We start from the raw sequence: 16,300 nt of genomic DNA, 5'->3' as shown, positions 1-16,300 counted from the left end.
TGACAATAACAGAGCAGTACTACATGCCTTATTTAATGTGGAAAATATCTAAATAAGATCATTATGGCTCTGTTACAATGTATCTATTTAGTCTAACACTCTGGTTCCTTTCCACTATAAATCCACTTTATTTGAAATCTCAGAATGTATAGCCCAAGGCTTTTCCAACGCTAAGACCAACAGATGCACACAGTGATCTTGATATTTTGGAATATTACTAAGAGCATGAAAAAATTCTCAGATAATTTGATCTACATAGTCTTTGCCTATTCTATCTTTTGATCTCCTTTTTAATCTACAGCCATAATTTCTAAGCTATTAAATCCAAGGCAGGAGAAAAAGAATGTGATTGAGATGGAAGCAGTTACAAGAACACCTCATTAAGCCAAGTTCATTTCATTTACTCTTTTAGGATCAAATGATTTCATAACTTCCTAAAAAGAAAGAAACAATTAAATAATTCAGTTTTTAAAAATCAGAAATATAGAGAAATAAGAAAACATTAAATTAGTGAAAAAAATTTTTTAAAAACTTAAGAATTAATTATTTGTTTTAAATGAGCACTGAAATTCTTGTTGGCTGGAAATTGCTGGAATACGCTCTGTTCTTTGCACATGCTACATGACCCTCTTCATGTTCCCCTTGGAGGATACCTCCTCACTTATCAACTTGCTAAAGACTTGCTTCTTTTGTAAACACCTTTGTATTTCCTTCCTCTGTATTCTTATAGAATCTTGGAAATATGTCTATATTGCAGCAAAGCACTGCCCATTTTTAATTTCTATGTGTGTACCCCACCAAGAGCAGCTTAAAGACTTGCCCACCCCTCTTTGTATCCCCAGCCCCTAGAACAGTGCCTGGTGCATACTAGGTATTCACTGAACATTTACGGCAAAAATGAGTAAGTCATCTCTATTATTCCTTCTCCTAAGACCTACCCCTTTGGTGACCATATTTTATAACCCTAATACTGACAAACATGACATCATGAAGGATTTTCATGTCATTTCTAGATGGATGAAACAGAAATATGCCAATTTTAATGTCAAGATTTCTGAGACATTTCAACGGGCAGCTGGAGGCAATATTTGATATCTTGACTACCCTAGAAAATGTGAGCTCTCAAGTTGCCATAGCCGTGAAAGATGAAAACGGGTGGGGACCTTAAGTCTGTGAGGGCAGATATCTGTCTAATCCTGGCCGCCTTCTCCATCACCACCCACCCACCCATGCAATCTCCGCACCCCTTCTCACCTCCACATGCTCCAGCCTTTTTTCCACTGAAATGACAGAACAGTAATAACTGACCTCCTGGAGACCTTGCTAATCCTGAATTACAGATAGGACTAGTATAGGAGATAAAGACCTCAGAGCAACATGTTCCTAAAGACATTATCAAAACTCTCTAGTTTGGATTAAATGAAGAAAAGGCTGTCTTAGATTCATGAAAAAAAAAATTGAAATACAGATTATTTTCAGAGAACTACGCTTTTTTTTTTTTTTTTCAGTCACACACGGGAGCTCCAAACATGACCATCAAATAAATCACTCAAAACTGACTTGGAAAAGAATGCTTTAGAAATGGACAAAACGGAATTGAAATTAACATGCCAGCTATTTCATGTTGGCAAGTCCAAGAAAGTTCTGTGGTCTTTACATTTTAAAAGTTGTTCAGATGTACATCAGAACATTGTAACTGAGAAGAAATTAGAAACATCCTAGAGAGCCAAAAGCAGCTGGTTACCTATAACATGGTACAGCCACAGAAGGCAAAATGATGCAAAAGTATATTTAAAACATTCACTGTATATTATATGGAAAAAAGTAGTTTGTGAAGCTGGCTATAGATGCCATTTTTGTGTAAAAATTACATGTACATATTTAAGCATAGAAAAAGCCTGGAATAGGACTTCCCTGGTGGCGCAGTGGTTAAGAATCCGCCTGGGGACATGGGTTCAAGCCCTGGTCCGGGAGGATCCCACATGCCACAGAGTAGCTAAGCCCGTGTGCCACAACTACTGAGCCTGCGCTCTAGAGCCCGCGAGCTACAACTACTGAGCCCATGTGCCACAACTACTGAAGCCCACACGCTTAGAGCCCGTGCTCCACAACAAGAGAAGCCACCGCAACGAGAAGCCCGCACACCACAACGAAGAGTAGCCCCCGCTCGCCGCAACTAGAGAAAAGCCCATGCGCAGCAATGAAGACCCGACGCAGCCAAAAATAAATAATTTATTTTAAAAATAATTTTTTAAAAAAAGAAAAAGCCTAGAATATACGTGGGAAGATAAACAGCAGCAACTCAGTGAAGTGTACTTCTTTTTGCTTATTGGAGTTCTTTTAATTTCAAACGAATCTGTATTGCTTTTATCATTAGAAAGTGTAATTTGCTTGTTTTAGCCTATTTGGTTCTTTCTTTTTAATCTTTTTTCACATTATTAAAATACACAGCTTATGAAAGGTTGCTTAAAAGTAAATGTCATCTAAACTCCTCTCCTAATTATACAGAATTTGATCGATTGTGTTAAAATTAAAGCAGATTTCTGAATTCTGGGCTGTGAAAATGTGAATGAGAGGCAAAAAACCCAGCAACTTTCACGAGTGTTAGGAAAACTAAAAGGAAAGCGTATTGACTTCACATACCATCAAAGTTGCAACATCACCCTCCATAGCCTGTGCATTGTAAGAGTTTTAGTCTGGAAGAGGTCCTAAAGCCTGAAATACTCTCTAATGTGCAACAATGAAATACATCATGACATGTGTATCACAGGTTTCCATGAGCAAACACTCCATGTTTCCCAAGCTCCACCTATCATCACTGATAAACCCCAAGTTCTTTCTATAGAGATACACTGCTATTAGGAAAGATACATAAGCCATTGTCTCTTTCTTTCAGGAAATCTGCCATAAAGATGGGGGATTATTTCATATACTATATATATTCTTCAGGTTTCCATTTTTTCAAATGATTAGTTTTCTGCCTAATAATTTTACACGCCTTCTCCCCTCCAATTCTTACGACTTTTGCGGTAGGAACCTCTCCCATTCAACAGGTAAAAAGACTGAGGCACACAAAGATTAATTTGCACGAAGCAGGGAAGTGGGAGGGCTAGGTCAGGAACGCAGTTCTACAAGTCTGCAGATGCAGTGCTTTTATAACCATTACATGACATTACACCCCCTCTACTCCCCTCCCCCCGAAAAAAACCCGACAGAGTAAGGGCTGCAGGCAGTAGGTATAGCGATTAAGAGGAAACCAATACTACCTAGAGCCAGGAGAAGCAGAGACGGCTCCATGAAGTGAGCAGGACTTGACTGGAGTCTTGAAAGGCAGAAATGCAGTATCAGGAGAGAGAAGGAATTCCAGGAGAAAGCACTCTTCCCTCCTGAGTACAAATATGGTTTGGATGTCCCTGAGTCCTCTTGTATGAAAGACTGGGATGGACTGCCCAACCCACAAGAAGAAACCTGACAATATTTTATGATTAGAATGAAATCGCAGCAATTTAAAGTAAGGAAAGCATTCTTTCTTTCTTATCATTACTGGCACTCTCCTCTCCCACCGTTCAGCAACAATTTTGAAAAGGAATAAGGAAAAAAAAAAAAATCTGTCCCTAAATAAAACCTAAGAGGACAATGAACTACTTTTAAAAAAATTCACAGTATTCACTGAATCGGAAAATGTCTCTGGGTTAAGAAACTGGGCCAAACTTGCAGAAATAATTGTGTCACGGGTGTGGAACTAAATTTCAATTTATAAGTGGAAAAAAAAGCCATTAAGAGAAATAGATGACAAGGGAATAAAATGAACCAGATGAATTCAGGAAGGAAGTGAATCAGTAAGTCTTTTGCTTGAACAGTCTCATGTTTGGCATAAAAGCATTTACCTATAGGTTTTTCTCCTCACAAAAAAGCCAAAAAGAAAAAAAAAAAAGGAAAGAAAACAATTTCTTTTGACCTTGGTTTTTCCCAAATTATAATCACATATATATATAAAGAGATATTTCTTGTGAAATGCTTAATAACAATTTACCCATAAGAAGGGGAGGGGGGTGACCCTTTTCACTTTAGTTCCTCTTTATCCTTAAGGATCTAGAAGAACTCAATCTCTTTCTTCAGCCATCTGGCTGTCTCCAATTCTGCTCATCCTATTTTCTCTTAAACCTCCTCTAATCAGGCTTCCACCCCACCACTCCAATGAAATGACTCTCACCAAGGTGACCTGTAACTTACATGTTACTAAATCCAAGGCTCAATGATCAATCCTCTCTTGTCAGATCAGCTGCAATTGATAACATTTGATCACTCCATCCTCTCATACGCTTCCTTCACATAGTTTCTAGTACACCACACTCTTGGTTTTCTTACCTCCCTTGTTGTTCCTTCTCAGTGTCCTTTTGCTGACCTCTTAATGTTATAGGGTGCCCCAAGGTTCAGTTCTTATTCTTCTGTTCTTTACCCACATTCACATGACCCTTGGTGATCTCATGTATTCTCTTGACTTTAAATATCATCACAGGTAGATGGCTCCCAATTAAGTATTTCCAGCCCAGCCTTCTTTCCTGAACTCTAGATTCAGAAATCTAACTGCTTACTTGACATCTCTATCTGAATGTCTAATAAGGTTCGTTTACTTAACATATCCAAACTGAGCTCCTAATGCCTCCCATCCTCAACCCACCCCACCCCCCAGCCAAACAACAGCAGCAAAACAAACACACACAAAACAACCCAAAACAAAAAATCCTACCTTACTCACAGATTTCCACATCTCAGTTGATGGGAACTCCATCCTTTCAGTTCCTCTCTCTCCTTCTCCCCTCTGCCCCAGCCCCACCTTATGCCCACCTTAAACCTGTCAGCAAAATCTATTGGCTCTACCTTCAAAATACATCTAGAATTTAAGCACTTCTCCACGCCTCCACTGTTACCACCCTCATTCAAGCTCATAGTCAAAGTCAGTGTCCTTTAATGGCACACGAGACCTTATGCCACCTGTACTGGCAGCAGTTCCCACCCCTGCCCACCTCTCTAAGCCCCTCCAAGGATCCTTCCCTTCAATAACTCTGCTCCAGCCACCTTGATTTCCTTGCCATTTCTCACTGTATATATGATGTAATTTACTTGTTTATTATGTTTATTGCCAACCCCTCCCTCCACCTCCACCCTGTTAGGATGTAAGCAGAATGTGTGCTCTACAAGGGTGGGAGTCTGCCTTGTACACTGACGTAGCCTAAGAGACTAGCCAGTGTGAGGCAGGGGCTCCAATCAAAATTATTTAACAAATGAATTTCTAGTCTCTTAGCAAACTATAAAGAGCCCAGCCATGTGACTAGACTTGGTCCACTAAAAATCTTACTACATTCCTTTCTCTTAAAAACAGTCTGTGCCATTTGCTCACCCACTTACCCATCCATTAATCATCCACTCAACATAAATTCGAGTAACTATGATGTTCTATGCACAGGCATTAGGAACAGAAGTAAAAGACAGAGCCTTTGCTTTTACATAGGTTAAAGAAACAAGAAACCACCCAAACGCACATCAGCCTGTGAACTGCCTTTATAGAAGGAAGTCCTGGGTATAACAAGATCCCACAAGAAAGCTATCTAACTCACCAGGGCTGAGGCAGAGGCCATTAGGAAAGGCTTTCCAGAAGCTGTGCCCCCTTGGGCTAAGTTTTTAAGGAGTTAGTTAAGGAAAAAAGGTTGGTAGGGAGTGCAGAGGAAGAAGGGAGGAAGTGCTGTTCTCAGCAGAGGACACAGCTTGTCAAAGCACAGACAGTACATGGGAGCCTGAAGCTGGGGGAGCCCAGGCAGCTCAGTATGGCTAGAGTCCTGGGGTTCAGGGGGTATGTGGAGATATGCAGCTTATCATACTGTGTAATTGGACTTAATCTTGAAGTTAAGGGGTAGCTATTAAAGTTGAATTTCAGGTTTGCATTTTAGAAATACCGGTAGTGAGTAGTGTGGTAAAATGGGGCCTTGAGAAAGACCATATAGATAGGTGTAGAATTTTAATTGAGTTAGAAACCTAATATAAATTGGTAAGGTAAAGAGCTCCAAGAACTTTAATTCTTGACTCAAAGTAACCTTTGATAATAATGAAAGATAATTATCATTATTATTATTATTTACCATTTTTTAGAAAACTTAAGTCTAGGCCATTAAGGGAAAGATGGTCGAAGACATTCTTAAACACATACTGATTCAACCCCAAATCCCAAATGAAGTGGAACAAAGAAAAAACATTCATGAAGAAAACCACCATCAATGTCACTCTCTAGTCAACAGGGAGCTCACAATGGTAGTCCGAGGGCTCACGTGCCAAAAGGAATACCCAATCCATGCATCATGTCCTCACTCCCATCCCTTCCTGAACACCTCGCATTTTTCTTTCCAAAAGACACCAACACTCAATAGCTACTTGTCACTCTGGAGTTCCAGTAACCCTCCGGGCATTGCAACAGTGAAATCGTTCTTTGTCCTTAAAGTAAGAGGGAGGGATCATCTGAATCACAGGAATGGTTACCTCAATCAATTTTATTTTGCGAGGACACAAAAGATCTTTTTCAATTGTCTTCTTTCACAACCTGCCTTGCTAGCCAAGCCTTAGAGGTCACTTTGTTTTGGAAGACCATTGTAGGCAATTGGAAAAGAACCAGAACTATCCCTGGCACTGATACAGAACTGAACTTTCACAGGTAAATAAAAGCTATACATTCTCTGCTTTCTAGTTTCAGTCACACTGCCTGAGAATTTGTTAATGAGTGATTTTCACATCTCCCAAGTGTTTATTCCAAAAGTTCAAAAAGGAGAAATAGAAATCAGGCACAAAGAAATCCTAGGTATGAGAACCAAATACCTATTTCTCTTTTAGGGCAGCACTTGGAATTTGGAAAGTTGATGCAAAATCAAGGCACAAAACACTTTCTCCAACAGTACCTATATGTGTGTGTGTGTGCGTGTGTGTGTGTAATTTACAAAGTCTAACCTACCTAAGAAAACTGAGGAGAGGAAAATGAGGGGAAATCTAAAATGGGAGTAAAGCTAAATAAGGTTCCAAGCACACAGAACAAAACTCACAAAGCAGGTCAGGTGTGTGCATGTGCAAATGCGCATGTACATTTAGTTGTGCATGCACAGGACTGGAGTATTTGATGTTATCTGCCTAACCTCTCTGTTATAAAACTGTTTTCACAAACAAGCTACATATTGAACCAAAAGTCACTTTTTTGGGAGGGGGGGAAACAGATCTATGTACAAATTTTATTTGCATCCACTTACTATTTCTGTGAGCTTGGGTAAATCCCTTAACTTCCCTAAGGTTAACTTCCTTATTTTTTAATTGAAGTACAGTTGATTTACAATGTTGTGTTAGTTTCAGGTGTACAGCAGTGATTCAGTTATCTCTATCTATCTACCCATATATATATCTAACTATTTACCTATCTATTCTTTTTCAGATTCATTTCCCTTATAGGTAGAATCAAAAGTCACTTTTGAGGTGATTTTAGAATATTTATTGAACTTCCAAAAATGATACTAACCTTTTGGAACAAATTATGTCCTTCAATGGTTTGTTTCAAAATATCTAATGCAGGGATGTGACACTGTGAAACTTGAAGTTTAAGCACCAATTCTAAAATGCGTTCAAAGGCAAGTTTTCCTTTTTGGGTCCTTATGCTGAACAGTTATTTTCTATAAAGTAAAGGTAAGAATAATAGTTTCTCAGGGATTGCTCAAGTGTTCTGAATTTAAATCTCTAACCTCTGGGGAGAGCTTCTTATAGAGAAAGAAGGTGAATTTGTTAATTAGGTAATAAAAGATTTTGGATCACTTTAAATCCTGCTGTTACTTTTCCTCTAAAAATGATACATTTTTACCTTAAAGAGTTTGTTGGGGGGGGGGGGGGCGGTCAAATGGTTCTTGCTTTTGTTTCCCCAGGAGTGAAAATCTAAGGACAACCAATGATACTGTATAACTCAAGTATAACAAAGCATATATAACATATATATATATTTTTTAAAAAAACAATAATTTAAAATTTGTAGTTTGGGGATTTCTTATTTCAAATAGCAAATCAGTTTAAAAATATGTAAACCATGATATCCTTCTATACAACTTTAATTTTTTTTAACCTACTAGTAAAGAAAACAATCCTCCTGATTGCTTCCTCTAATATGATAATAATGTCTAAAGCCATCATTTTAAGTAAACATATCGTTTGATTCAAAACAAGTGGCAACCCTAGCAAGCTGGAAAATAGGCTTTATCTCAAAAAACAAAACCAAAAAAGTCTGTTCATAAGGAAAAGACAAAAAGGACTTAAATTCAAATGGAAAAAAAAATAATAGAAAGTAACAGAGACTTGAGAAAATGTATTTGGTTTTCTCATCTGTTAAATGGGAATAATCATTGCATTTACCTCACAGGGTTGTCATGAGGATTAAATAAACTCATTACATTCAAAGCATGGAAAATAGTGTCTAGGCCCTTATTGAATACTCAATAAATATTAGTGCTAATTATTATTATTACTATTGGCAATGGCTCATGTTATTAGACCATCTCTTGCTTTTCTACTAGGGAAAGCAAACAGTCTTAAAGGGATCACAATCTTGTGAAAATCCTGGCTGCCGAGCAATGATAGCCTGATTTCACAGAGGAAGTACACTAAAAAAATTGCTCAAGATTCCCCAAATCCAGAAGTAAGAAGAGGTCATTACTGAGGGATCAGTGTTTCTGATTTGTGAAGGGAAGGCTATCATCTAAAAAAGAGATAAGGCTTGTTCTGCATTTTCCAGAGAGTTGGACTTGAATTAAATGGTGTAAGTTCCAGAGGGAAATGTCTGCTCAGTGTAAGAAAGACTCCAACGTCAAAAACTCTCATCTTATAAAAGGATAGGCTGCCTAGAAGGGTAGAGTATACTGTTACTGAGTGTGAAAGCAGGAGTTTCATCAGTCATGGATAATAAAGAAGATTCCTTAGCAAGTCCACACTAGATGACAATAATGACAACCACCAGCACAAGGATAGTAATGATAGTTGATACTAACTGCCCAGCACTGCTGTAAGGACTTTACCTATAGGGACCCTTACCTCAGCCACCCAGCTCCACAGTCTGTGTTTTTAACCACTACCTCCCAGTTCGGAATCCTGAGCAAGCTACCTAATCTCTTTGTGCCGCCATTATAAGTGAGGACACTTATAAAATGAGGATAATATGGCACTAATCTCAGAGGATACTGATGAAGATTAAATGAAACAATACATTTGTTTAGCAGCTAGAACAGTGCCTGACATGTAGCAAGTACTTTATATATACTTTTTAATATAAAGGTCATATCAACTTTGAAGAAAACCTTTTTACTGGGATGGCAAGGTAGGGAAGGCATAAAGAACTGTCTTGGCTACAGTGAGCAATCTGACTCAAAAAAAAATTTTTTTTTTTGAAATCAACTAAATGGAACTCAAGGCTTGCTGATTCAGGATTGAGTCTCTGAACAAAATGAGACATGAAAAATATGGGCAAAACTGCTAAAGTGAGAGTTCTGCAGTGAGATCAGATTCTCTGTATACTTTGTCATGGATGATTGTAACGTAAGACCTTGGGAAAAAACGGCCTATTCCATGACCCACTGCTGACTTCTCTTAGCATCTCCAAGATCTTGGCCAATCACTCAACTCCACTTTCAGTCGAATCCTTATTTGCTTCACACACTTGACTTTACCTAGTTCCCGCTTAACCAATTCCCAAACTTAGGTCAATCCAATCTACTTCTTTTGCACCTGACATCCAATTGCAACCTGTCATCCAATGTGGCCTAATAAAGCTCCTACTCACCCTTGGCACTCCTTTACAGATTCTCACAGAGGCAGCATTAAACCTTTACTTCATTCAAGCTTCCAAATCTACTCCTGCCCCACCCTCAAACATCCTAACACGCCTTAAAAATTGGAAAATAGAAGCAATTAGACACAAATTCTTTTCACTTTTCATATACACCTTCCTCCAAACCCCTAAACTCCTGCAACACAAATCAGTTCAACATTTACTGCTATCTTTGCCTAGCCGTTTCACTCTCCTTCCTGTTGCAAAAGAAAAAAAAAATATTCTAGACAACCTTTCCAAGACCAATTCTTTCTTCTATTCTCTGATGCTACTCAGGAAATATCAGTTACATCATCTTCTTCGGTTTGTTGTTTTGGCAACTATTCCCCCCAATCTCCCACTTCTCTCTTGGATCTTCAGACTTTTTCTACTCATCTAAAAACATGCCAATAAGAAAACAATTCTCAGTCCTGTTTCCTTCATAAGCCTTGACCCTTTCCCCCTTGTATGCCAAATATCTAAGAGTGGTCTCTTGCTGTAGGTATGTAGCCGGCTGAACTGATAAATGTGAACCACTGGAAGGCAATCCCATACAGGTTATTCTTGATTGCAATCAATCTTTTAAGTATGCTTAAAGGTTCTGACATCCAGCAGCTGCAGATTTGGTGACCATTAATTATATGTTCCATTTACACTGTGTTTTTAAGAAACATAATAAAGGAAAATATACAACAGAGATTTGTTATATATGACAAACTGTACTTTAACTCAATGTTGATATGTGCTTTGGGGCTTCTAGCACAAAGTTTATAGATTAGCAATACTAATACCTTAAAAAGGTTTTTTTGAGGATAATTCTTACATGAGCTAAGCCTTTACATTCTATAGAGTAACGACTGAAGCCATGAGCAATAATATAATAATCTAAATTGTCTATATAAACTCTTAGAGCCTTATCTGATTTAAAACTTACCACCTATATAGAAAAATAAACTTATAGAAATAAAAGTTTCTCTATACCCTCAGGGAAAAGGATCTGGTAAAAGCCCATAAAACAGGAGAACAAGATGTACTGAACAAGAAGCAAGCAAGCCAGTGAGGGTGCAGCACAGAGAGCAAGGGGAGGGAAAGGCAAGGGCCAGACTGCACAGGGCCTCCTAGGGCAGAATTAATACATTTTGGTATACCGTAAGAACAATAGGAAGCAAATGAAAAGCTTTAAGCTGGGAGATGGAAGGATCAGATCTGCAATTTTAAAAGGATTACTGTAGTTGCTGTATGGAGGATGAACGGGTAGCCAACCAGAATGAGTGTGAAGGGACCAGTGGGAATTAGGAGGCCTAAGAGAGAAATGATGGTAGGCTGGATCCAGGTGGCAGTACAGATGAAAGAAGATAAGATTCTGGAAGATAAAATCAGTAAGATTTGGTGAATGATTAGATATGAGGGAAAGAAAAGAGAGATGTCAGTGAGATGTTGGTTTCCTGAATTTATATACACATATACATGGAATGCAGAGTAACATCTTGTATAACATATAACGAATTATTAACAGAAATCACCTATGGGTAGGGAAGATGAATTTTACATAGTAAAAGACAGACTTTCTTTTTTTTTTTTTTTTTTTTTTTTTTTTACTATATAGATATCTGCATTGTTTAAATATTTTTATAAGCAGAAGGTACACATTATTTCATAGTTAAATTCAAATGCAATAAAAAGAAACAGCATTTTCCTGGGTAAAAAGGATAGGAATGGCATTTTAGGGAAAGGAACAATTTAATCAAAGGTACAAACACATGAAAGTATATGGCATATTTAGAGTATCAAGTGGTCTAGTGTTTACAGAGTAAGAAGGGAGGATGTGTAATTGGGACAGGATGAGCAGAGGATTAAACCTGTGTTAGAGTACAGCCAGCTCATGAAGGACCTTATCGTATGTGAAGTTAAATAAAGCATTCCCTAAACTGTAGAAAATGGAGACGCATATAAAGTTTTTAAGCAGGAGGACGACAAACTCAAGTTTATATTTTAGAAAGATCACTTTAGAGGCAGTGTGAAGACTGGGCCAAAAGGGAGGTAAGAAAATAGGCTGGGAGATCACTTACGCCGGAACTTAAGCTAAATCAGGGCAACAGAGATAAAGAAGGGGAGACACAAGATTCACTTCACAAGTAGACAGGACTTGGTGATTTAGCTGGATGTGACACACAGAGAAAAGGGAAAGTCAAAGATGCTTCCCATGGTTTGAAGAAATTAGATAGGATGACATCAGTTTAGGTAATCCAAGAACAAGTTAAATGAAGAGATAATAAATTTTGTTTTGAAGATGCTGAGGTTAAAGTACCTCTGGAAGCAGGTCAAAGTGCCCAACAGGAAGTTGGACATATACGTTTGAATTTGAGGAACAAGGTCAGAACTGGAGCACATTAACCCTATAACCCAGAATAGAGAATTTTAAGCCTGTGGACACGATCTTACCCTCGATGTAATGCACTGAATTCTTGAGGCAACTGCCAAAAGTTGACCAGTTCCATTTATTCTCATAGTTGTAAAAATTCCACGTAATTGTTAAAGTCTCTGTAGGCAATAACTTAAAGTGAGCCGGAACATTTTGTCTTGGTTTCTTGGTCTCTCTTTTATTGTTTTCCCCTTCCCCTTTTGTTTGCCATTCTTTCTATCTACTTACTTATCTAGTTAAGGAAGATACAGGAAATATAAGGAAGTATAATATAAAAAAATTTGTTATTAAATATTTTCATACTTTGTCTTAATTGTAAAAGGCAAAGAAAAGAACATTTCACAATTCTACCTTTAACAAAACCTAAGTTAAATAATGATTTACCTAGGTGACTCTCCCCTGATTTTCTCTGGCAAGTCACTGCCCCTGAATTACACGACATCCCCCAGGCAGTCAACTCCAGCTGTAGCTTTAACCACAGAGGTTCCTGAAACAATTCCACGGTCCTGTTGTTGCCTACTGTCAGAAGTTTGAGTCACACTGTACCTTTGTCTAACCAATGATGCCCTAGTTTCTTGGGAGGTGGAGAGGAAGGACCTGTTGGCAAGGAAACAGCTGCTTCCTTCCTGAGCCAGGGAAAACCAAGAAGGTGACAGATGGGCAGAGCATAAAAGCAGCCAAAAGTGGCGCTGGTTCCTTGTTGGCAAGGGTTTTCACTGAGGCACGATTGGGTATTTTAAAGCATATTAATGATTGAGAGAGTTTCATCTGCCTGGGTACTCTGCTGAAGTTCAACAGGGCTTCCCACACATTTTCTACAATGGAAAAACTTTTAAATTTGCAGTGGTACAAAGAACCTGGCCTCAGCCTATGTACAGTGGGCTAAAACTGCAAGGCACTGTCCCATTTCACTTTAGGATTATGCCCAAAAGAATGCACTTTCTGGTTTAAAAAAAAAAAAAAAGAAAGAAATTCTGTATAGTAGTTATATTTGTACAACTTATTAGAATTACTATTAAAATTTCATTAGAAAATGTTTTTTAAATATGTTTACTTTTATATATTTAATTTTAAAAGATTTGTTGCAAACTTTTATATTCTGTTCTTTTATCACCATCCCCCATCCACTTCTGTACCCAGAAAATTAAATATTCAAGGATTCCTGGGTAAAACAGACAACCACTGGATGGATAAAACTAACATTTTAAAAATACCTGTACATAGGTAAGTTATTGTTCTTCATCAAATAGAAATTAGCAATCACTGAAAATAACATTAAAAATTAGTGTGGGCATGAAGTAGGGAATTTTAAAACATCAGTTTACTATGCTGATTAATTCAACATTTATATTTGCATCAGAACTTAATAATCGCATAAATAAATAGAGCTCTCAGTTATTTTAAAAAATCAAGGGATAACATATGTATTTAGACATATTAGCAGCGTAAAGATGTATGCTTCAACACACTTATTGGGAAAACGTCTGAAAATATTACTACACTGAATTCAAGGGCACCCGCAGGAATCTGACATAAAAGTTCTCTAGAATACCAACATTTCAGGAAATTCCAAAAAAGGAAAAAGGGTAAAATAGGAAATAGCCTCAAATTAATCGACAAAGTTCAGTGCTTGTTCCAACTTCATTTTTCTCTTCATTGCAAAGACAAAAACAAAACCGAGTCTCAGGATGGGTGGGTGAATCACTTAGATGAAAGTTCATCTACTGGAATAAATGGAGAGGCCGCTTGGGCAGGTGACACAGGAGAGTCGGTGGTAGTGCTGACTTTCGCTGGTGAATTACAAGAAGATCCGGCACTGCTGCTGTTTCCATCAAGGGTATCGGAAGATACACACACACCAGGATCTGACAGCTGTGCAACGTCAGAAGAAAGCATGTTGGTGATGCCCTGGAAAAATCTCTTTGGCTGATATTCAGTTTCCATTTCACATTTTCTTTTCAATGGTCCAAGAACACTTGGTCTAATGCAATTAATTGGACTCTGGCTTCTCCGGGTAGTAAATCGGGTCGTTGGGCTGGGAATAGGACTTGGAGGCAATCCATTGCTACTCACAAAACTTTGCAAGGATGGTGAAAAACACTGCTTCCCAATTCCCCGGGTGGGTGACGGTGCTGGCGACACCGGAATGAAATCGATGCGTTTCGGGGAGGCGGATTTCTCCACGTCGTTGTCACTCAGGCTGAAACTTTCCTCCCAGGAGTGGCTTATCTGCATTGCGTTCTGCACCTCGCGCTCGTGGACGGTCTCTCGATTGATCAAGTCCATGCCCTCCTCCTGTTTGATCTGGTGCAAGCGGCTGCTGTGCATGCGGACGGGGGAGGCCGGTAGTAGCAGGCCGTGGCGGTTCGGGAACGTTGTGCTGTTTCGCCTGGCGCTCGGCGCCTCGGCCTGGAACACCGGCGAAGTGTCACTGAGGCCGTGGATCAGGGGGGCGCTGTTAGACCTCCTGAGGCCCCCGCCGCCGCCGCCGCCGCCGCCGCTGCCGCCGCCCTCCGCCGGGCTCCCAACCGTGCCCGGAGGCAGCTCCAGGTCCAGCTCCATCTTCTCCTGAGCCATGTCGCGGGCAGGGAGGCGGGGGCGGTGCTCAAAGACCTAGGATTCCCATTCCCCGCAGTCCAGGGCCGCTGCCGCCGCCACCGCCACCGAGAATCTGTCAGCGGGCTCGTCCCTCTACGCATGCGTGCCCCTTGGCGCAGGCGCCCTGCAATGTCTCTCTTCGCGGCGCCCGCTTAACGCATAATAGCTGCGCCGCAGTCCTAGGGGGAGGGGGGAGGAGTGGTTGGGCCACCGGTCAGTACGTTCCTACCGCAGAGAGCAGTGAGCGCAAACCTTCTTTAACGCACATTAATAAGGTTACCACCATACTCAGGAGTATATATTTATAAAATTAGAGCTCTGAAAGAGAGGCCCTTGGCGATGTGGGGCTGTATGATTAGGAGTGGAGTTCGTCCTAACCAGAGAGGCCTTCCCTGAGGAAGGGACCATCTCCTGAGATCCCTAGAAGCAGGCCAAAAGGATGCGGTGCAGAACTGCCTGGGAAGCGGGAAGCGAGGGCTGCCAGCTGGGTGGCTGGCGGGAACCAGGAAGGGAGGGAGTGAGTGTGGCCTGGAGTGGAGAGTGAGCTGGCGGGACGTGAGGTGGTGGACCTTGATCCTGAGAACAATGAAAACTCGGAAGGTTTCCCAGCCATGGGTATAATGGCGACTGAAAAGGTCCATGGCTGCAGTCCGGGGAATAACGTTATTGGGAGATTAGAACCTACAGAAAAAGACCAGAGAGGAGGCAGTCCTCGGGGCCAAAGATGATGGTAATTTGCAGTAAGGTGGTACTGTAGGAGAGGAGTTGGAGACAATGGGAAAATCTGGGAACTAGGTCAAAGAGGGAAAAAACCAACCTGTATTACTATTGTTTTATTTAGAATCATATTTCCAGCACAAGCATATGTGCTCAATCATGTTCATTTAGGATGAGGAATTTAATGAGGGGAAAACCAATAGGTCCTCGAACTTTAAAAATAAAAACAGAATACTTGGCTCATGTAAGTAACATGAACTTTCATATCATTAAAAATCGGTTTATATTTATTCTTTAGTGTATTCAGTCAGATTTTTCCCCACATAACCAACTATGTGCCAGGCAATGTGGTAGGAATTAGGTCCTAATATGTAGACATTTAATTTCTATTTGGGGGGGAAGAGATAAATACATGGGCTATTTTTCAGATAGTGGTAAGCCTTAGGAAAAAATAAAATAGGGTGGTGTGATACAGCACTACTGGTAGAAGGGAGGGGGCAATTAGATAGAGCTGGGATCTAAATGACAAGGAGCAAGTCCTGCGGATATCTGGGGGATGAATATTCCAACCATAGAGACTAGCAGGTGCAAAGGCCCAAGGCAAACGTAAGTGTGGTGAGCTGCCAAGAAAAGAAAAAAGGGCCGTGCAGCTGAAGCATAAGGGGGAGAGTGGTATGAGGGAGTAAAAG

At 39.9% G+C, this 16,300-nt stretch overlaps 2 protein-coding genes across 6 annotated transcripts in view; both read right to left on the bottom strand.

The window, feature by feature from the left end:
* Positions 1–16,300, bottom strand: part of PIP5K1B (phosphatidylinositol-4-phosphate 5-kinase type 1 beta) — a 349,897-nt gene that overhangs the window by 237,886 nt on the left and 95,711 nt on the right. Inside the window, exon 1 of one of the 5 annotated variants that reach the window (XM_057548628.1) lies at positions 3,267–3,285. The exons of the other annotated variants lie outside the window; for them this stretch is intronic. The gene's annotated coding sequence lies outside the window, so the exon portion shown is untranslated. Of the gene's footprint in view, positions 1–3,266; positions 3,286–16,300 lie in introns of those variants that run through there. 5 annotated transcript variants of the gene reach the window in all.
* Positions 12,353–16,300, bottom strand: part of PABIR1 (PP2A Aalpha (PPP2R1A) and B55A (PPP2R2A) interacting phosphatase regulator 1) — a 75,532-nt gene continuing 71,584 nt past the window's right edge. Inside the window, exon 2 of the mRNA XM_007182238.3 lies at positions 12,353–15,073. Coding sequence (XP_007182300.2) covers positions 13,998–14,873 — 876 coding nt within the window. The 5' untranslated portion in view covers positions 14,874–15,073 and the 3' untranslated portion in view covers positions 12,353–13,997. The remainder of the gene's footprint in view (positions 15,074–16,300) is intronic.

Source organism: Balaenoptera acutorostrata, chromosome 6 (assembly GCF_949987535.1).
Source record: "Balaenoptera acutorostrata chromosome 6, mBalAcu1.1, whole genome shotgun sequence".
NCBI lineage: Eukaryota > Metazoa > Chordata > Mammalia > Artiodactyla > Balaenopteridae > Balaenoptera > Balaenoptera acutorostrata.
The sequence above is the reverse complement of the archived record's forward strand: the minus strand, read 5'-3'. Positions and strand labels throughout refer to the sequence as shown.